General features: G+C 39.0%; 1 protein-coding gene across 1 annotated transcript; it reads left to right on the forward strand.

The window, feature by feature from the left end:
• The first annotated feature begins 9,985 nt into the window (after positions 1–9,985).
• LOC117667089 (cobalamin binding intrinsic factor-like) lies at positions 9,986–21,731 on the forward strand. Its single transcript, XM_034420275.2, has 9 exons — positions 9,986–10,121; positions 12,640–12,816; positions 14,367–14,510; positions 16,185–16,340; positions 16,734–16,915; positions 17,036–17,222; positions 18,297–18,432; positions 18,769–18,887; positions 21,560–21,731. Exons 1-9 carry the CDS (start codon positions 9,986–9,988, stop codon positions 21,619–21,621), a joined length of 1,299 nt encoding a protein of 432 aa, XP_034276166.2. The 3' UTR covers positions 21,622–21,731.
• Positions 21,732–23,286: the final 1,555 nt, after the last annotated feature.

A 23,286-nucleotide genomic window follows, 5' to 3' on the forward strand; every position in this document is an offset into this window, starting at 1 on the left:
TTCTATTTTGGAAAAAAAAGCCTGCAATTTTTTTATCAGATGTTCTATGTACACTGAGAGCATATGCACCAAAGACAAATTCCTTGTGTGTCCAATCACACTTGGCCAATAAAGAATTCTATCTATCTATCTATCTATCTATCTATCTATCTATCTATCTATCTATCTATCTATCTATTTGTTGCTATGTATTTATTCAGCATAGGGAAAGAAAAGATAGGCATACAAAATGCAGTTAAATAAATAGAACCCAAAGGCTAGTTGAAACTATTGAAATAAAAAGGCAGTTAAGTAATACTTACAAAGGCTGACTTACATATATGATTACATATTTAAACAATATGAATATAATTGAAATACAAATACATCTTACTGAATAAATACATAGATTCATAATAAATGAATAGATTTTACCGAAAGGGGAAATATTTTTTTCCCTCTAGTTAACTTGCTGCTGACAAGTTAACTTTTCTTTTCTTTTCTTTTCTTTTCTTTTCTTCTTTTCTCTTCTTTTCCTTTCCTTTTCTTTTTTCTTTTCTTTTCTTTTCTTTTCTTTTCTTTTCTTTTCTTTTCTTTTCTTTTCTTTTCTTTTCTTTTCTTTTCTTTTCTTTTCTTTTCTTTTCTTTTCTTTTCTTTTCTTTTCTTTTCTTTTCTTCTTTTCTTTTCTTCTTTTCTTTTCTTTTCTTTTCTTTTCTTTTCCTCTGGTCTTTAAATGCACCCTGTCTTTTGTAACAGCTGTTCAAAGAGAAAATTGCCTTCTAAAGGGAGAGACCCAACACTTTAAACATTGATTTATTTAGCCAGTTTGATTTGTTCCATCTCAAAAGACACGAAGTGATTTACAATGTACCAAAAACAACATCAACCTTAAACCAACAGAAAAAAAGTGAATTACAAAAATAGCCCTGAGGTAACCCACAACTATTCACCAGAATTTGCTTTAATATAATTGGTAATATTCCAATGTTTATACATCTTGAGGTTGCCATTAAATGCTGCTGGCTTTAAAGGAGAAAACATACTTTTATATTGGTGCCACTAAGGACAACTTAACCGATCTTGTGCACGGGCTGAGAAAAAGATGAAAGCAAAAGTCTTTTTGTTTAACAAGATATGTCCTTGACTTATTACCATAATTGAGCCCAAAATTTCTATTGCTAAGCAAACCACTTGTTTTTATCTGAGCATTTTATTTAATCATGTCCTGACAGCATCGCTACAAATCAATACTTTTGAAAGCAAAATTTTATGAAGCCACAGTGGAGATGAACCCTCAAAGGAGATATCTAAAACTTTGTTGGCGGAAGAATCAATGTGAATCTGACTGGACATAAATAAGAGTATTTTAGGAATTAATAAAGATAAGAGTGGCAACTCTCAATGATTATTGTATTGTATTGTATTGTATTGTATTATTGCTCTTATTGTATTTACTGATAGCTATTCAGTGGCCCTATTTAGGATGACCTATTTTCTATTGGGTGGAGGGCCCAAGTAGAACATCTGGTGGACCATTGTGAAGATTATTCAGGCTACCTGGTGTTTGTATTTGTATTTATTTGTCAAACATGTATGAGATAATAGGTATAAGTATAAACATGGATATGAACACAGGAAATGAGTACAAATAAATGGGGACAGTAGGACAGGGACGGTAGGCATGCTGGTGCGCTTATGCACGCCCCCTTTAGGGACCTCTTAGGAATGGGGTAAGGTCCATGGTAGACAGTTTAAGATTGAAGCTGTGGGGGTTAGAGGATGTAACAATAGAGTCAGGTAGAGCATTCAAGGCGTTGATCACTCTGTTGCTGAAGTCGTATTTTCTGCAATCGACTTTGGAGCGGTTTACCTTGAGTTTGTATTTATTATTTGCCCGAGTGTTGAGGTTGAAGCTGAAGTAGTCATTGACAGGTAGGACGTTGTAGTGGGTAAAGTAGTTCAGATTTGCTTCTGACTGGGCAGAGGAGGCCGATACAGAGATTTGGGATGAATTTGAAACAGTGACTTCTGAGGAAGTGGACAGGGCTCTCTCTGTTGTCAGCAGAGATATCTGCTTATTGGGTCCAGGTCCTACCTGAGTTGCCAGGGAGGTGAGCCATGCAGAAGTGTCAGCCTCTTTGATGGAGGAAGTGGCGACTGCAGTATTAAAAGAGGCAGTGCTCCCTCCTCAAAAGGCTGTCCTTGAATCCAATTGGATCCAACAGTCATACCTATCATCCTTTCCTTTCGGATGTGCAGATGATGAAAACTGGAGGAAATAGATTATCTTGACCCATCTCACTCAGGTTTCAGGCTGAGATTTAATATTGAGACAGATTTGATGATCTGCTGGCAGAGCCAGGATGGTGGTGATGGTACATCCAACCTGTTGTGGTCCGCCAGCAGCTTGCGGACCTGGCAGTGGAGTCAGACAGTGAGAAGGCTGGGGAGGACAATGGGCCAGTCCTAGCGTCAGGGGAAGGCCCGGATGAGAGCTCTGCATTAGAAGCAGAGATGGGGCCAGGGTCATTTGGGAGCGATGCACGGACTCCAGAGCCTCCAGAGGCAGACAGCAGAGAAGCAGAGGAACAGAAGGAGCCTGTACCTATTGCACGCATGCAAAGAGCTGCCAGAAGGCAAGAGCAGTTGAAGCAAGAAGGACGACTCGGGAGTAAGGCCAGAAGATGATTGGCCACTCCCATAAGGCTTAAAAGAGCAGCAACGAGCCGTTGGGTTCTTTGTAGAAAAGCAACATTGATTCCAGTGCTTCTTATCAATGTCTCTTGAACTTTGTGGGGGTTTTGCCAAGAAAAGTCTTTGGCACATTGCCAAAGACATCAAAGGTTGGTAACAAGGCCGAAGAATTTGTTTTGGGCTAAAATTGAGAATGAATTATTTCTCAGTTGTTTTAATAAAATAAGTTTGTTCAGGACTGAATTGTGTTTGGTAATCACTATGTGGGCCTCGGTCACAACACAACTTTGTGCTCCTTAATCTCTCAATGGCTTCCAGTATCATTGACCATGGTATCCTTCTGAGTTGGATCTGTGAGTTGCGGATTGGGGGCACTATTTTATTTTGGCTCTCTTCCTTTCTCTGGGGCTGGTTCAGTAGGTGCTGGTTGGAGAAATTGTCCCCTAGTTCCTCACTTGTGGGGTGCCACAGGTTCTTTTATCTCTCTCCTCCTTTTCAACATTCACATGAAATTGCTGACAGTGGTGAGTTTCTCCCGGTTCCGCCCGGTTCCACCGAGCCGGTAGCGGTGACGATGTGACGTCACTGAACCAGTTCTGGCCTGCCCACCCACCCACCCCCACGTTATTCTTACCTTTTATTTAGCCCCACCCCCAATCTATTGCTGCCTCCTGAGTCCCAGCTGATTGGCTAGAGGGAAAAAAACTGTTTAAACTCTTGCCGCGGGGCTTCAAAGGGTCGCCCTACAGCTGATCAGTGTTAAAAGAAAACAAATGAGTAGATCGGTGCCTGCAAAAATAAATGGGTAGACCAGTGCCTGCAAAAATACATGAGTAGATCAGTGCCTGCAAAAATAAATGGGTAGACCGGTACAGCTCTGCAAGCAGTTAAAAGCCTGGTAGACCAGTACCTCTTCTAAATCCTAAATAATTGTCACATGGCCATCAAGCCATGCCCACAAAATAAGCCATGCCCACAGAACCGGTAGGAAAAATTTTTAGAACCCACCCCTGATTGCTGAGTGAGCTCATCTGCCACTTTGGGGCTCACTATCATCAACTCTATATATACTGACGATACTCAATTATATCTTTCAACTCCAGGCCAGCCAAGTAAGGCTGTCACAGTTCTATCCCAGTGTGTGGAGACTGCAGGTTTGGATGGAGACAAACAATCTTCAACTTAATTCTGCCAAGACGGAGTGGCTGTGGGTGGACCACCCAGATCTGGAGATGTTCCAAGTTTGATCTTGGATGGAGTTGCACTTCCCCATTCAACAATAGCGTGCAATTAGGTGGCCACTGTGGACTCATAGCTCTTGCTCAATGAGCAGGAGGCAGCTGAGACTAGGACAGCTTTCCTCCAGCTTCAACTGGTACATCAGTTTCACCCTTTCCTATATTGGAAGCCCTCCAGGCAAATATTCATGCTATAATCACCTCATGGCTAGACTACTGCAATGCGTTTTACATATGGCTGCCCTTAAGACTACCCAGAAGGTTCGGCTGGTCCAGAATTCAGCAGTGTCGACAATGACGGGCATGCCTAAGTTAGTATGCTCATGTAATATTTCTGCTTTGCAAGCTTCACTGATTGCTTGTTTGCTTCTGGGAATGACTCACAGTGCTAGTGGCTACCTATAAAGGCCTACATAGCATAAGGCCTGATTACCTGAGGTACTGCCTATTTTCTATAGTATCTGGCCAGCCAGTTTGAATTGGCAGGGTTGATGTGTTCCAGATTCCATTGATTAAGCAATGCCATCTGTTTAACCCTGCAATTGTGCTTTCCATGTAGCAGCACCTATCTTCTGGAATGAGGTTCCCTCCAATTTTGAACAGCTCCTATCCTACTGGTATTTTGAAGAGCTTTAAAAACCTGGCTCTTTACCCAGGTCTTTGGAGAGAACAGCTTTCTTCCTTTCTTCCTTTCTTCCTTTCTGTTCCCTTCTGGTTTTCTTTCCCATTGTTGTCCTTTAGTCTTGTGTGTTTTTGCATTTTTTATATCATTTTTAAATGTTTTGTTTTAAAATGTAAATCTCTCAGAATTGCTGGGAGTCAGTATATACATTTAACCAATTATTATGGTTTGCCGCACAACCAGCCAGATATTTAGGCTGGATTTGGCATTTTTATCAACCTATTGAGTTCTTCCCAAGGACCTAGGAAAGGCAGATGTGTGATGACATTGAAGGTATTGTAGGGTGTAAGCTATTCCAAGTAAAATCTCCTTGCACTATGACTGCATAACTGTAACTTTGTTGCTTGTATCCTTACGATTTATATTGATATTGTTTCCTGATTGCTTATTTGTACCCTATGATTATCATTAAGTGTTGTACCTTATGATTCTTGACGAATGTATCTTGTCCTTTTATGTACACTGAGAGCATATGCACCAAAGACAAATTCCTTGTGTGTCCAATCACACTTTGCCAAGAATCCTATCCTATTCTATTCTAAAACTGTTGTTTGCAACTGACTGGTGGTGATTTTATCAATACTGATGGTGTTCAAGTGGTGCTTCAGTTGTTTTGGTATTCCAGCCAAGGTGTCTATTACTATTGGTACTATCTTCACTTTCTTTGCAAGTCTTTTGTATTTTATGATTTTCTCCAGTTCATTCTCTTCTAGTTTGCTGCCTACAGGTATTGCCATTTCCACCATCCAGATCATTTTGTCTTTCCTATTGTCTTATTATAAATATTAAAAACTACTATGGTGGGGCTTTGCTTCAATATTTTTGTTCAAAAGGGGGAAATTTGTCCCTGCAACAATAGACGTTTTTAATGCAAAGATTGAACCTCAAATTTTATATGGAGCTCCAATCTGAATCACAGTTGTCAAGAATAACATAGCCCAATTGCAGAAGTTGTTTTAATATCTCCTTTAAAAGTTCTAAGTATTGTTCCAAGCTCTTGTTTCCCTGGAAACTATACAATGTCCTTTGAAGAAACACTTCAGTGATCAGTTGCTCCCAGTTCGGTCCGGTTCTATAGAATCGGTAGTAAAACCGGCGGGAGGCTCCACCCACCCGCCACAACATCATGGGTGATCTGCGCATGTGCAGAAGCTTCTGCACATGTGCAGAAGTGCGTATGCACGAAGCGAGCAAGTGCGCATGCTCCCGTTGTGAACCGGTAGTAAAGATAAGTGGAACCCACCCCAAAACACTTGGCTAAGTATTATTAAGTTTCGGTCACAAATATACGTTTTTGAGAACAAGGAAGGATTGCTATGTGAAACAGATATACTGTAGATACAGATACATGATGTAAATAGGTGGCCCAAAAGATTAATCAGATTGGCCTTGACCCTGATTATTTGTTTTAAGATTATGACATCAGCATTTTATTGTATTTTAAAAAGATTGAGGGATAATTCAGTACAGAATGGCAAAGGCTAAACTTCTATGTTTACCTATGAATAAATTGCAAATATACTTTTCGAATAAATTGCAAATATACTTTTCAGCTCCCTATGTTTCTATTTAATTAGATACAGAACAGCCTTTTCAAAAGCCAGATTAAATGTGTCACCATAAAATATGCTGTATGGTAGATTTCAAAAGACCCTCAGAATTTGTACCTGGAATGTGTGAGAGAGTGTATGTCTTTTCAAGTTGGCATTAACAAAAACTGAGGCACACGAGACTTTATTTCTGATGCACATTGGATAATTAAGAAAGCCAAAGAACATGAAAAAAGTCATTATGTGCTTTATTAAATTATAGAAAGGTCTTTGATTGTGTCAATCACATAAAGCTATGGAATGTTCTAAGAAAAATGGGAATCCCAGAACATCTCATTGTCCTCACCAAAGAAATGTTTACCTGAATGGGCTGCCCCCTTTGGCCAATTTCAACTTCTTTGTCAAGTTCGTTAGCTTTTGTTTTAGTGTAATTTCTCACCTTTTTGCCCTGGAAATGTCTGTGAGGTTGGGATTGAGGAACAAGGGAAGATTGAATGTTGGGGAACGTTTGATTTCCTTTCCATAACTGTATAGGTGCTTTTGAACTTTTGTGTTAGAGAAGACTCCTGAGAATACCACGGACAGCCAAGAAAACAAACATAAGAAAATGCCCTATGCCACCTGACTTGAAATTCTGGGTTTAGAAAATTTAGAACTACGTCGCCTTCGATATGACCTAAGCATAGCTCATAAAATCATCTGCTACAATGTCCTATCTGTCAATGTGTACTTCAACCACAACAATACATGAGCACACAATAGATACAAACTTAAACTCCAAACTTGATTGCAGAAAATATGACTTCAGTAACAGAGTTGTTAATGTCTGGAATACACTACCAAACTCTGTGGTCTCATCCCCAAACCCTCAAAACTTTAACCTAAAACTGCCTACTGTTGACTTTACCCCATTCCTAAGAGGTCTGTAAGGGGCGTGCATAAGAGTACCAACATGCCTACCATCCCTGTCCTAATGTTCCCTTTAATTGTATTCATTTTATGTATTCAATTCATGCTTATACTTATATATATTATCTAATATGTACTCGACAAAATAAAATAAAAAAATAAATAAAATAAAAAAATATGGAACATTGAACAAATTAGCAGAGATTTCTCACTGGAGACACAAATGATCAGGCTCAAATTATCCTACTCTGAACACATTATGCAACATCCTAACCAGTGGTGAAATCCAATTTTTTTTGCCACCGGTTCTGTGGGTGTGGCATGGTGGGCGTAGTGTGGCTTGATGGGCATGGCTTGGTGGGCGTGGCAGGGGAAGGATACTGCAAAATCCCCATTCCCATCCCACTCTGGAGCCAGCCAGATGTGGTTTTTGCCGGTTCTCCGAACTACTCAAAATTTCCCCTACCGGTTCTCCAGAACTTGTCAGATAGAACCTGCTGGATTTCACCCCTGGATTTCACCTCTGGGGGAGGCTTTAATGCTGAGAAAAATGGAAGGAAAGAGAAGAGAACAACCAGTAGCAAGATGGGTGGACTCAGTTACAGTTATGATAGGTTTGCCTTGGAAAACCTGAAAAACCAGGAATGGATCTTCATAAAGCAGGGGTCCCCAATCCCTGGTCTGTGGACTGGCATCAGTGTGCAGCATGCCAGCAACTGGTCTGCAAAGCCCCATCTGTAGGATGCAGGCAGCATGCAAAACCACACCCTCCAGTCCTTGGAAAAACCTCTCTCCACAGAACTAGTCCCTGGTGCCCAAAAGGTTGGGGGCCGCTGTCATAGAGAAAATCTGTGTGATTGCTAAGAATTGTCACAAGGTGGATTGTATTTTATTGTATTGTGAATTTTCAGCAGGATGTTATCAAACCTACTTTAAAATCAAGACAGGTGGAGACATTTCTGGATGTGTTAAAAGTTTTACTCACAAATAAAAATCCTAAAATTATAACAGCATCAGCCCAACTTTTACTATGGCAATAAAAAAAAAAGTTCTCTGGTAACACATCAATAAGAGATAGTTTAAAATGTTTTATGTAATATTTGCCAATTATTTTACATGTTAAACTGTTTTATCTAGTGGCAATTTTTAGATTATATTTGCACTTTGCTATTTGAGGTTCGGTGGTAAAATTAAACGAAAACTCCTAGAAGAAATGTATACATTGTGCTAGCTTGTAAATTTATAAGTACTATCCCAACAGTAATGTCTACCTCTGTTGGAGAAATCCAACAATTATGGAATAATTTTGCAGACAATCCAAAGCTGGGCAGGATGGCTAATACTTTAAATGAGTTTGTCACCCCTGGTCTAGACAAAGGAGTTCTTGAGAATTCAAAAGCTGCCCCAGTGCTTTGACATTTGAATGGATTCTATTTTTAACATCTTTTATTGGCTCTTAATCCTGGTTGGCCCAGCTTTGAAAACAAATACATTTAATTACACAACGGTAGATCCAAAACCTGGTGGACTGCCATTTGCTAGCTGCAGATAATACATATTTTTAGAACCTACATATCCTCAATACTGGGTATTATTCCAGTCGAACTTCCATTTAAAAAATTCCACTAAAAAATGGAAGGATTACATGTTTCTTTACTTCTATCTCACAGAATCTATGGTTGTAGCAAATTCCCCAATGTTTCCCCTTTTTACAACTTGGAGCGATGTCCTAATAAATATACTTTATTATCCCCTAACCCAGCAATGGTTCACTAGCCTGGTGAGCTGGGTGTTTTCTATTTTGAGCACATTAAAGGAAGAAAACTAATTCTTCTGTTACATCATGTAATGCACACCAGTATGGATACAGTTTCCTAAAAAAATATTTCATTAATTCTCATTAAAAATAATTTTCATTAGATTTGTATCTTGGCAGATCTTTACTTATGGGAAACATTTTGTAATAAGAGAACATTTAAGTCTGTTCCTCTGAGGGCATAGTATTAGTATAGTGCACACAACAAGCAACCAGCCAAAGCAGTTTCTTTCCATATTTCCAAGTTGTAGTCCCTCTCTGCATTTACCTGTGGAGTTCTGAGTAGAACTCAGTGATTAAAAGCAACAAAGCCCATATTCTTAGATGATTCTCTATAGTTTGTAGCAGCTACTCAGGAATTCTCTCAGGTGGGAACCAAGTCCTGGGCCCTCTCATTGGCTTCATTTATAGCTCATGCAATACTCAGGTGCCTTGGCTTCTTCCAATGAAACTCTAAAAGCTATTTCCTTACCTAAATGATGAAGCCATTTCCTCTACTCTTGAGACAATTGAGGTAATATACTACATACTCAGGCTGGGTTCACATTTCCTTCTTGGATAAAATACAGGCTGCTTTTTTGGTTAAATCATATAACATACCTCACCTATAGCATTTCTACCATGTTCTACAAATCCCCAAACTAAGAAAGTTTGGAGTCAGGACCCTGGTGGAAGATACAGTGCTATTTTTCATAGGCAAGACAGCTCGGAGGAACAGGTCCAGTTCAGTTTTATTTCCTCTTTTTCTCAACCCAACTTCTCTTCCATGAAAATTATCCCTTCCTAGCCATTAACTCAGCAGGGCTGAGCAAATGATTTCTTAGCAATGGCTGTTCTCTCACAGATGGTTGTCAACATCTTGCCAAGTTACATAAGCCATCTTCCTTCTGCTAATATGTACACCTGCCCCACCAATTTCTCTGAAAAGATTTGTTCTTTGGCATCTTCTACTCAAACCGGTTCCCACGAAATGTTGAGGAAATTGAGATAAGCAAAGAAAAGTCAACAGTGCTAGAAATGGAGATAAAAGGTTGGCAGGGAGTCTACATAAAGGTTGCACCAACAGTCTATATAAAGTGGGGGGGAAAGCATGCTTTCACCGTTGACTTCCAATATTATGCCACATCAAGGAAGACCTGGCCTAAAAGGAAGGACAAACACAGATTCCTATCCCAAAATGTTCCTCTTCACTATTATCTTATATGTGTTCTGCACAGTCACCAATGCGGCTTCCCTTTCTTCAGGAACTTGCTGTAAGTTTTTCAAATCGCTCTTTCTCTTCGATCAGCCTTCCTTAGCCTGATGCTTCTTCCTAACCTGAAGATCTGTTGACTGATCTTCACAGTCAAATGAGCCTTGCAATGGACTTTGATGCAGGAATTGGGTATATCTAGTTTAATGAAAAGAAAGACTATGAGTGATATGATAGCAGTGTTCCAATACCTAACGGGCTGCCACAAAGAAGAAGGGGCTAACCTAGTCTCCAAAGCACCTGAAGGCAGGACAAGAAGCAATGGATGGAAGTTAATCAAGGAGAGAACCAACCTAGAACTAGGGAGAAATTTCCTGACAGTTAGAACAATTAATCAGTGGAATGACTTGCCTCCAGAACTTGTAGGTGCTCCGAAGAATTTGGACAATATTTGTCCGAAATGGTACATGATTTCCTGTTTGAGCAGGGGGTTGGACTAGAAGACCTCCAAGGTCCCTCCCAACTCTGTTATTCTGTTATTTTGAAAATAAGTGCTTCATTTGCAAAACTATACTATGCAAAGCATCTTTTTAACAGCCCTAGAAACATAATATTTGTGCACTGTGTGGATTATTGATGCATAGAGCATTTATGTTGGGCTAACTTTACTTCATGGAAATAGTTCTGTACAAAAAGGTAATTAAAATGTAATATTGCATAAAACCCAATCTGTCATTATCTCTGACCTCTATTATCTTAGTTGATCTTAAGTTTCTATGAAAATAATGGGCCTTAAGCTTCTGTGTATTTTCCTGCACTGACTTCAGTGAGATTTCAGAAGAGAGTACATTCCATTGAGATAACTGTAACTATACCCTACATGAGGATACTGTATGTAGGATGGCAATTTTAGCCTGAATCCAATGCCTTGGAACCAAATGCAAAAAAAAAAATGTATTTTCACCCAATAATGTTTTGCTTCTTTATACAACCACCACATATGATAATATGATCCTGGCAATTGGTGACATTTCCAACATTTAGCTGATTTATCTTTAAACATCTTAGCTAATCTTTCTGGTGGCATTATTGGATAAAAATACAGGCATGGTTAGAGGGAATGTTGCAGCAACATACAGAGTTAAAACCAGAAATATTCTTATTGGGAATTTTACCGGAGAACTATAGTAAAGAAGATACATATTTGATTATTCATATAATAACAGCAGCTAGAATTGTATTTGCACAAAATTGGAAAGCAGATAAAATTCCGTTGGAAGGTGAAATTATAAAGAAAATTTTAGAATGTGCAGAAATGAATAGATTAACATTGAGAATAAAAGATAAAGAGGAGTTGATGTATTTCGGGACATGGGATAAATTCTACCAGTGGCCAGAAAGGAAATATGAAATAAGGGTATAGAGATAAAACAGATAGAGAAAAGATGGGAGAAAACAATGAGAAAAATAGAAACCCAGATGATGCCTAGGTAAAAGGAAAAAGGGGAGGGGGATAAAAGAGAAAAAGTGAGATTATTATAAAAATGTACATAAATGATGAAATAGGTATAAATATTAATCAAATAAGAAATTGAAATGAGAATAGGGATAAATAGAAAATCAGGGCTGCTCGAACACCATTCTAGACTGAACTGAAAAGGGAAACAAGAGAGAGGAGAAGGAGTAGAGAGAGAGGAAGGGAGAGGAGAGGAGAGGAGAGGGAGAAAGAGAAGAAAGGGAAAAGGAAAGGAAGAGAAGGGAGGGGAAAGAGGAGTAGGAGAGAAGGTTAGAAGGGGGGAAGAAGAGAGGAGTGGGGGAAGGGAAGGGGAAGTAGGAAAGAAAAGGAGAGGAAGAACAAAGAAATTAGGAGAGAGAGAGAGGAAGGAAGAGAAGAGGGGGAGGAGAAGAAAGGTTGTAGCAAAATAAAGAAGGGTAAATGGTAAAAGAGCAGCCCCGAATAAGCAAAAATTGAAAGTTAAAAGATAAGATGAATGGAAAATGGTGGATAAACAACTGTACATGTAAATATGTGTATGAGAAATAAAAATAATTTTTTTTAAAAAAATGTAATACAGGGAGTCTTTGAATTGCAACAGTGCAGTTAGTGACTGTCTGAAGTTACAACAGCAGTGAAAAAAGTAACTTATGACCATTTTTCACACGTATGACTGTTTGCAGCATCCCCATGGTCATGTGTTCAAAATTAAGGTCCTTGGGAATTGACTCATGCTTATGACACTTGCAATGTCCCGGGGTCATGTGATCACCTTTTGTGACCTTCTGACAAACAAAGTCAAGAGAAAGTCAGATTTATTTAACAATCATGTTACTAATTTAACAACTGCAGTGATTCACTTATGGTAACAACTGTGGCAAGGAAAGCTGTAAACTGGAGCAATATTTACTTAACAAATGTTTTGCTTAGCAACAGAAATGTTGGGCCCAATTGTAGTCATAAGTCAAGGACTATTTGTAGGGACAATTTCTGAGGCTGAATTGTAATTCTGTTGACAAGCTACATGACAGTTGTCTAGGAGCAAATGCTGTTCTTGATAAATTTCTGGCTGTCTTGGTTCTAGCTGTCCCAAATGATCAGCAAGGGTTGGTTAGAGGCATCCAGAATCAACTGGAAAATTGGGCCAGCCTGCAGGGCAAACCTGATCCCAGTATCCTGATTGCTTTGAACTTGGCTAAGGACCACAATCTTAGTGTGATCATGCATTTGGTGCAGCAGATAAAAGAAACAGCTGGAACAGGTAGGATGCTTGCAATGAGAAGCTTTTACATAAACCAATTTACTGTTTTCTATAACCACTTCTGAACCAGTTCAGTTCTTTAATTTGTTCCATTTTGTAAAGAGGGAAACATAGAAATAGTTTTTCAGCGGTCACTTTTAATAACCGGCTAACTTACTAAACCTAACCTGATCATGAAAAATACCATGAAGGTTTGTGATTTTGTTTTTACTAGTACATCCTAGTTTTAACCACAATATATCTCCCAAAATTAAATAAAATTAAATGTCCTATTCTATTTCTATAATTGCCTGTAAGCTTTTTCTTGGTAGTAAATGGCCACTAAATGGCAAAGTTTTCATCGTGATCATATGTACACACTGGCAAAAGTTCATCTGCTAAATGTTTCCCTGTTACTATTTGTCACAAGGCATCAGAACAATTTTGGGAATAGGCCAAAGCAGCTTTTATTGTTGATCACCTGTATTAAAAGAATCTTGCCAGACTGCATTCCTTTGGGTAAGGCTTCAGTAGTCTGATTTATTATATTTCCTCCCAGGGTGTGACTCCAGGCCGGTCCCCCTTTTTACTCTCACTTCTCGTTTAGCCGGTGATTCCTCCATGGTCACATAACTATTAAAGTAGATATTTAAATATAGGATATAATAGGAAGTATGTATCAGTGGTGGGTTGCTCCCGGTTCGCACCGGTTCTATAGAACCAGTAGGAAAACCGGTGGGAGGCTCTGCCCACCGACCCTGACATCATCAGAACACTTCTGCACATGCGCAGAAGCTTCTGTGCATGCACGCAGCCCCGTTGCGAACCAGTAGTAAAGGTAAGTAGAACCCATCCCTGGTATGTACTGTATGTATGTATCTCACTTTTGAACCCTAACCTACTCTGGATCATAATTCTCCACTCATGTGGAATACATTGTGGATCAATATTAACTATCCTCAAAATTTCTTTCTCTCATATTTAAAATAAATTTCCAGACAACAAACAGTCCGTTGGGTGGCATAAATACAATTGATTTATTTATAGTCCTCTCAGAAGTTTCATTAAGTCTAAAGAAACTTGCTGTCCTGTAAATTGTGTTAAATTGCAGCTAAAAATCCCCTCAACGGACTAAAAGCAGTAGGTTCCAATGATGATAAAACAGAAATTAAGAACCTCATGGCAAGAGCAAAATAGTTTTGATTAAAAGGCTTAGAACCATTTTTTCCTGGAACTGAAATTATATTAACAAATCTGAGTCAATACTAATTCAGCCATATCTGTGTCTAGACTTTCACAGATTGTATTATGGTGCATCTGACACCAGGAACTCCAGTCCATGAAACCTTATATTATCATTGGTTTGTCTTTAAAATATCAACCATATGGTTCTGCAATGTATGCAAGGAAAAAGAATTAGAAAGGGTGTCCAATTATATCCCAATTTTAAAGCAGCTCTCCCAGAGGTGTTGGGCTGCAGTCTAGACTTCCAGCCAGAATGGGAAAGGGTTCTTTATTGCTTTTGAAGTATTGCTTACTCAGTCTTTGTCCTCCCTTATCCCTTCTTGCAGAGATGACCTCTGGCAAAGTGGCTCTTTATGTCCTAGCTCTTCGGTCCTCCTGTCAAAATCCTGCTGATGTCAGCACGCCAGAAAAACATGTCAACCTGGTCCAAGTCCTTGAGAAGAAAACAAAGGAAGAGATTAAGCATATCCGTAAGGAGACAAATGGGCATTAGATTCCTGCCTTTCACTCAAATAACAAAAGGGATGATTAATGCATGGATCCAACTGTCTGTGTTCTTTCCCCACCACTGGCTTTCAAGGATGGTACTCGGTTGAATTGAAATGTCCCTCTATTTTAGGAATGTTATCTATGCAATTCAGATAGTTCCAAGCAGTTCCAGGATCAACATCAAGTTAGCACTCAACTGTCTATCTCTGGATACAAATACTCAAACAATTTTATAATTATTTTCTTAGCCAGTCTGGCAATTACCTGTTTTTTGTCTCAGTTATGAGCATTTGAAAGACAAATGCAAGTTTAATTGCTTACAAACATTCTTAAACTCTTAGTTAAGGCACATTTTCATCAGACGACTGAATCCGGTTCTCCAAATACAATATCTCACAATTTCTATTCATTCTGATCTTCATGCACATTTATTCTTCAGAAATCAATTTTCTGAATAAAATGTACTTTTATAACAGCTGCAAAATTGATCTACAATACTGATGACATAGCTCATGGCTTTGTAATATAACAGATTAACATTAACAACATTAACAGATTGTATTGTATCAATACAATAAAAGCATTAAAACCAAAAGAACCAACACCACAGCTAAACTTTCTCATGCAGCACATCATATGTCCCAGCCAAACAACGCTGTACATAAAAGCTAATGAAAACAGGAAAATATTTACAAGATCTCTGAAAGGTGATGTTGCATTAATGTACTTGTGGGGAAGATTTGTCTTAGTTCACGCTGAAAACATGTTCTGTGCTAGAAAGAGTAGAATTCATAAAGTATAAAATGTTGTTTAGCAATTAGATATCTGTATCTTTGCATCCTGAGTTTTCAACAATATATCTCACAGACACTTTCCACAAAAGTCAGTATTGTGGGGTAGGTAATATTATAAATTATGCCTAGGAGAGGTTTATAGCCCTTTTGAGATATTCTCCCTATAGCTGGGGTGAAATCCAGCAGGTTCTGACAGGTTCTGGAGAACCGGAAACAGAAACAGTTCGGAGAACCGGGAGCGGAAATTTTGAGTAGTTTGGAGAACCGGCAAATGCCACCTCTGGCTGGCCCCAGAGTGGGGTGGGAATGGAGATTTTGTAATATCCTTCCCTGAAGAGTGGGAAGGGAATGGGGATTTTGCAGTATTTTTCCCCTGGAATGGGGTGGGAATGGAGATTTTGCAGTATCCTTCCCCTGCCATGCCCACCAAGCCATGCCACACGCAAGCCACAGAACTGGTAGCAAAAAAAATTAGATTTCACCACTGCCCTATAACATTATAAACTCTCATGCAGCAGGAGAATGGGAATTCATTTTCTGCCCCTTCTCATCATTTCCCCAGTTTCTATGCCAGCTGTGGAATTCTGCAATTGATTTCTACAGATCTGGAAAATGCTAGTTGATAAAAGGTTATTTTTCGTGATTTAGAATCCTGCACTTTATGGTTATCAGTTCCATGGGGAAACCATGGAAGTATAGCTAGTTTCTGATTTCAGATCTCTCCTTCTCCAATAGTACTGTTTTGAATTAGTTTTCCATTTCTGCCTCATTTTGAACTCAACCTCCAAACAGTAACAGGCTGAAAGTAGATGTCTTCTGTGACCACACAGGAAGTAACTGATAAAAATGCTTACTTTTCAGATACCACTGGGACTCCCAAGACAACCTACTACCAATTGGCTCTAGATACTTTGGCTCTGTGTGTAGAAAAAAGTCCAGAATTAGAAATTACTGCCACCATCCTGGCCAAGGCAGTCCTGGCTAATCGTTTCCAATTCCATGGTCGTTATTCTGTAGGTAAGAAAATGCTTCACAGAGACACAAACACATATATGATTTTGAATATGATTTTAAATTACCTTTTTATTCTGTGCCTTGAAAATCTTCAAGATAGACCTCTTAATAATACTCTGTAATGATCTTGGGAAATAGGTTGGACTGAGAGATGGTGAGTGGGACATTGGGGAACTTCATGATGAGCAAGTGATTGATAAGCTTGGAATCTATTATCCATTGCATCATCCACAATGACAACTTGTAATAAACAGCCTTTTCCAATTTGGCCTGCTTCTCTCAGATATCTGCTATTGTCCAGCTCCTATACCGAAGAGATCTATGACTCTTCCTAGATTGGCAAATACTCCTGACTTTCTCCTCACTGCTCAATCCCTTGTTTGATGTAATTCACAGATACTGCTGCTGTAGCAAGTCTAGCACTGTTCTGTGTGTATGAAGGAAGGATCTCGTTTCAGCAGAGCAAACTTGTAGGAACTTTACAAGCAGCCTTGGCCATGGCCACAAAGGATATCCTTAATGAACAGCAGACTAATGGCCTCCTTGGAAATATCTATAGCACTGGCCTTGCAATGCAGGTACACCTGACCTTTTCTTTAGGAAGGATGAAAATCCAGAAATCTGGTCTTTATTCCTTTGAATCTTACCGAGCGTCTCTCTCTCTCTTCTATCTCTCTCACTCACTCACTAATTTCCAGGCTCTCAGTGTTACTTCTGAGTTCTACTCTGCTAATGCATGGAACTGCCCAAAGACCTTGAATGAAGTGCTGAGTAAGATCACCAAGAGAGCCTTTAGCACTCCAGCTGCTGCTTCTCAGATCCTGCCTTCTCTGGTGGGCAAGACATATTTGGATGTGAGGGGTCTCACTTGCAGCTCCGAAACTGGTAAGGCAGCTTCTTAGTGAAAAGAAACTCCCCTGGTACCTCCCTTGTTCTCTGAAAGAGAGATAGAGAAATGGAGGCACAGTCTAATGAGGCCTGCATTGTAGATCCACCTTTCCCCATCACTGTATTTCCACACCACGAAAAAGTACAGTTTTGCAATTATTTGTTATGCTGGAATTCCTGGACCCCATAACAAAAGGGAATGATGGAGGTGGAGGAAACAGTGCTATTTCCAGGTTATATTTATGTCACCTGGGTGCATTTGGGGTAGTTCCCTGGAGGGCGCCAGAATCAGATAAGGTAAACAAGGACAAGCACTTTTTAGCCATACTTTCAAAATGTATTTATTTGAGGTGTTCAAAGATTGAAAGAGGCATGATGGGAACACTCTAAAGCCATTGGAAAGGCATGGGGCACAATTTTCAGCATTTTTTATTCAAATCTATTTTTATTCAAAATAAATTTTATGCTACCAGAAGTTTAAATCACAAAAATTAGTGGCTTGTGTACCTATTTAGAAAGAATTGCAGAACTCTCCACAAAATTATGCCACCAAAGCCAAACAGATTTTTCATCTAATTTGAATGCTTCTTGGATCCCAAAAAACAATGGTGATCATGTAGGTGATCATTGGAAAGCCCAGCCTGTAATGATCCAATTTATTCAGTGTTATTGATCTGCAGCTTCTGCTCAATAACTCACCCATAATGATGAAAACAGTGGTGCCTTTAGCATCACACTTCTTGTCATACTGGCCAGGGTTTGGTTCTGGAGTTGTTGTACAGTGATTCTGGAAAGTTGTACAACAGGAGAGCTGTACACCATCGCTGTTATACCAGATGCAAAGAAAAAATGGGTAATATAGATATGGAGCTCTGGAATAACAAGCATATTTTAATTCTGCCTATGGATGTACTTTCACTGCACCAAGAAGGAGCAATCTTTAAATTTGCTACCAAGTCTAGCTCATATCACTGACTCTTCTAAATCTCAGCTGTGAAAATCTAGAAACAGCCCTAGGATATTAAGGTGTAATAAGTTAGTTCACCTGCCTTCTCTTCTCTTTCTTTGCAGTAACAGTGCGTTATACAGTAATCAATGAGCTAATAGGACCTCACTTCAAGTATTCCACAACTGTGAAAGTGCCAAAGGGTTCTGTTCTGCTTGTTGTCTTGGAAGCAGCTCAACAACTTAATGCAAAAGAATTCAGGTAAATAGTCTCCTAGCAGATTCATTTTAGATTCTGTCTCTGATCTTTGGGGGGGGGGCATTCAGCCCAGGATGTGAAACTTTTCTTATTTTCAGTTCAAGAAACCTTAAACCTTTATCAATCTGTTTTAACCTGTCTTTGGGCTGGAAGCTGGATAAATTTAAATATTTGATTTCTATGAACTATTTTCACCTATAACGTTCCTGATATTTTCTACTTCTTTCCATTTTTCTTGTGTATACATTAAGTATACCTTAAAGTATTATGATATAATTCACCATTTTCTTATTCATACTTCCTTCTTGCTACATTTTTAATGAGTTTGGCATCTTGCAGCTTTCAAACAGAGGAGACATCTTGGGGCCCTATGGTCACCTCTATCAATGGCCTCCAAGGCAGCACCAATGAAAAGACCTACTGGCAGTTCCTCAGTGGCAAAACACCCCTTGAACAAGGTACATTTTCTTGGGAAGAAGGAAAGTGCTGAAAGATACAACATAGTTCCTTCAGATACTTGTAGCCTTTATCACACATCTTAATTATGATTAACTTGCTAGTAAATATGCAGCTATAGGATAATAATAATCTACAAGACCAAAATAATAGGTTGATGCCTGTTCAAATGGCAGTTTTCAAGTTGAGCTCAACTCCTCATGAATTCATAGATATATCTAGGTAGTTTTCTCAGTGCAACACTGAAATTATGTGTCTTTGCCTTCTCCTGGAATAAACTTTCAACTTCCCAGTCTACCCTACAGTGCTGGCATGTCCTAGAAATATCCTATCCAGAGACTAATCAGCTTTGATTCTACTTAGCTTTTGACCCCAGACAAGATTTCCAAGTGCGACAATTAATTGAGAGCCTACTCAAATGCACAATTCCCAAAGGGCAAGGTGTACAGAGGAAACACAATATACATATTTTATCTATTTACCAAAGTGACTGATATGCAAGTCCAGAAAAAAAATCAAGGTTGTTAATCATTTTGGCACGCAGTCTAGTTACATCAGCAAGGGCATCAATCAAATGAAGTTAGGGATTAAATGTAGTCCCAGAAAAAGACTGAGCAAAGGATCAAGTTGAAGAAGAGGTAGAGGAGTACAATTGCAAAATGAAGATTCAGTGAAAACAGAGGGACAGAACCTTAAAGGTTGAGAAGACTAACTGGTGTTCTAATTAATGGATGCCTAACATTATCCGATAATGTTTAGTTATTGATATGCATAAAGCTGACACAAATATATTACTGTATAGAAGATACCGGTAGTTGTCCAATCTTTTAGCTTGCATTGAATGAAGAGGAATTGTCTTGAACCACACATAATGCATATAATATAGTTAAGGTATATAAATAACAAGCTTCCTTTATTTTTATTATCCTATATGATTGCATTACTAACTGTCCAAGGCCACATGCAACTCATGGGGAGTGTGTTGGACATGCCTGGTATAGTGGATAGGTACATTCGATGCTTTGGATTTGATTCTAAAAAGATGCTTCAGTGCACTTGAAAGTGTGAATATATCCCAAAGGTGCTTTTTCAAGAGGCAACTGGACTTCCTTGTTTTTCTTTGAAGACGTTTTGCTTCTCAACCAAGAAACTTCTTCAGCTCTGAATGGATGGTTGGGAATGGAAGGATTTATATTCCTTGCAGACAGATGGTTGTGTGAATTCTTCCAGATAGTTGTTGAGGCCACTTGGAGGTTTATCTGTGTCCTCAGGGTCACCTGAGTAGTGCAAATGGGTGTGGAGCCTTCTTACAACTGCTGAAAGGACTGTTGTGGACTGGAGATAGATGATGTCATATCCCTCTCCCTTTGTTGAGAGAGGGCTGTTCAATTTTGACATAGATGGCCTCTTTGACCCCTCTTTCAAACCAGCGGTCCTCTCTCCAAAATGAGGACGTTGCTGTCTTCAAGAGTGGTCTTTGTCTTTTAAATGCAGATGGATTGCTAACTTCTCCTGATGGGTTTGTTCTCCTATGATGTGCCATGTGTTTCATAAACCTCCAAGTGCCTCAACAACTCTCTAAAATAATGCAAATGACCAGCTGTCAGCAAGGAATATAAACTCTTCCATTCCCCACCATCCAGTCAGAGTTGAAAAAAATTGGATGAAAAGCAAAACATCTTCAAAGAAAAACAAGAAACTTCAGTTGCCTCTTGAAACAAAGCACTTTTGGGACAATCATGGCCTGGATGACTGAGAATCCCCATAAACAAGTGTGAATACAGTACTTCTTTTCTACTCTTTAAAGCAGCTATGCTTTAAATAAAAGGAATTATTTGTTTAGCAGAGTGATGGCATTTGGGAAAAAACTGTTCTTGTGTCTAGTTGTTCTGGTGTGCAGTGCTCTATAGCGTCGTTTTGAGGGTAGGAGTTGAAACAGTTTATGTCCAGGATGCGAGGGGTCTGTAAATATTTTCACAGCCCTCTTTTTGACTCGTGCAGGATAAAGGTCCTCAATGGAAGGCAGGTAGATAGCAATTGTTTTTTCTGCACTTCTAATTATCCTCTGAAGTCTGTGCCTGTCTTGTTGGGTTGCAGAGCCAAACCAGACGGTTATAGAGGTGCAGATGACAGACTCAATAATTCCTCTGTAGAACTGAATCAGCAGCTCCTTGGGCAGTTTGAGCTTTCTGAGTTGGCGCAGAAAGAACATTCTTTGTTGTGCTTTTTTGATGACGTTTTTGATGTTAGCTGTCCATTTTAGATCTTGCGATATGGTAGAACCTAGAAATTTGAAAGTCTCTACTGTTGATACTGTGTTGTCTAGTATTGTGAGAGGTGGGAGTATATAAGGGTTTCTCCTAAAGTCTACCACCATTTCTACAGTTTTGAGTGTGTTCAGTTCCAGATTGTTCCGGTCACAGCAAGAGGCTAGTTGTTCAACCTCCCATCTGTAGCAGGAAGCAACTCTGACAGGGCAGGGTTGTATTGTGATATTACTGTATGCATACTATTTTTCATCATGACTGGCTGTGGTCAGGTATGCAAGGCAGCTGAGTATCTGCATATATCTAAAGCAATACTAGTTTTCAAACATCTACACATATGAAGGCTTATAATATATCTAATGTAGAGCATGCTCTAGTTTTTCAACATCATGTTTTTATCTTTCCAGGTGTTGGCAGCTACAAACCGAAAGATAATGAAGAAATTGTGGCTATGTTCAGTAGATATTGAATTATCATTTACAATATAAGATAGGACTAACATTCAAGCCTGCTTTGTATTAGAGGATCTCCTTTTCAGACAAAAAATGTGGCAAGATGACAATAAAAATGTTGATTTGATGTGTGCAATGTATTGTATGTTTCAAAATGAATTAATAACTGAATGCCAACAAAAGTAAATTATTATAAGACATTATATATTGAAATACTTACAAAGGGACTGACAATTTTATTACATATTGCCAGGCATATTTTCAGCATAGAGAGAAAAAGATGAACATGCAAGAGAGAGAATCTCAGAGATCTTTGCTTCTACAAATTGAAACGTATCAAAGTAAATGGAGAGAGACTAGAATAACACTTGCATATACTGGTTTACATATATGAGTATAAATTTAGCATGTATAATATAATTGAAATGGACATGAATACATCCTAGTGAAATCGAGAAGACTATGTTCAGTTTCATTAACTGCTGATGGACAAATGTTTTCTTTTTAACTCTGATCTTCAAATGCTTGTCTTTTATAATAGTTGTTGAAATAGAAGACTGCCCTCTAAAGGCATCTTAGATATTTTTTTTATTAACTAGTTTGATGCTTCCCCATTTCAAAATACTCAAAAGTAGTTTATAATACTGTACAGCAAAAATAAAACTACAACTACAAACCAACCAACAGAAAAAAATAAATGATCTCTTGTGCTCTGTAGGGTCCCATCCTGCATTTCTTGCCTGGGACTCCTGCCTCTTCCTATTTAATGATCCATGTGGTCCTGAGGCTACAATGACAATCAGGTCTGCCAAAGTTGCTGTCACTAAGCAATATAGTCACATGAACTGTGCTTTACAATGGCATCACTTAGTAAAAGCAAAACCAAAAGTACACATATCGACTGGGTGAAACTAGGCTTAATAGCAGTAACTGTGAGAGGGATTTTGGTCTTAGTGGACAATCAGCTAAATATGAGCCCACAATGTGCAGCTGCAGCCACAAAAGCCAATGCAATCCTAAACTGCATTAACAGAGGGATAAAATCAAGCTCAAATGAGGTACTAATACCACTCTATAAAGCCTTTGTAACACCACACCTGGAATACTGCATCCAGTTTTGGTCACCACACTATAAAAAAGATGTTGAGACTCTAGAAAAAGTGCAAAGGAGAGCAACCAGGATGATTAGGGGACTGGAGACTAAAACATATGAAGAACGGTTACATGAACTGGGCATGGCTAGTCTAGTGAAGAGAAGGACCAGGGGAGACATGATAGCCATCTTCCAATACTTGAGGGGCTGCCACAGAGAGGAGGGGGGGTCAAGCTGTTTTCCAAAGCACCTGAAGGCCAGACAAGGAATAATGGATGGAAACTGACTAAGGAGAGATTCAACCTAGAAATGAGGAGGAACTTTCTGACAGTGAGAACAATCAACCAATGGAACAGCTTGCCTTCGGAAGTTGTGGGAGCTTCATCACTGGAGGCTTTCAAGAAGAGATTGGACTGCCATTTGTCAGAAATGGTGTAGGTCTCCTGCTTGGGTGGGGGGGTTGGACTAAATGACCTACAAGGTCCCTTCCAACCTTAATCTAATCTAATCTAATCTAATCTAATCTAATCTAATCTAATCTAATCTAATCTAATCTAATCATCTAATCTAGTAACAGAAGTTCCACTCC

Source organism: Pantherophis guttatus, chromosome 1 (genome assembly GCF_059756535.1).
Source record: "Pantherophis guttatus breed Tessera chromosome 1, ASM5975653v1, whole genome shotgun sequence".
NCBI lineage: Eukaryota > Metazoa > Chordata > Lepidosauria > Squamata > Colubridae > Pantherophis > Pantherophis guttatus.

Excerpts from the sequence above, each read along its gene's own strand:
- LOC117667089 (XM_034420275.2), top strand. The coding sequence starts at position 9,986 with ATGCCACATCAAGGAAGACCTGGCCTAAAAGGAAGGACAAACACAGAT. Across the intron at positions 16,341-16,733 it reads CCATGGTCGTTATTCTGTAG|ATACTGCTGCTGTAGCAAGT; the intron begins GTAAGAAAATGC and ends TGTAATTCACAG. Across the intron at positions 18,888-21,559 it reads CAAAACACCCCTTGAACAAG|GTGTTGGCAGCTACAAACCG; the intron begins GTACATTTTCTT and ends TTATCTTTCCAG.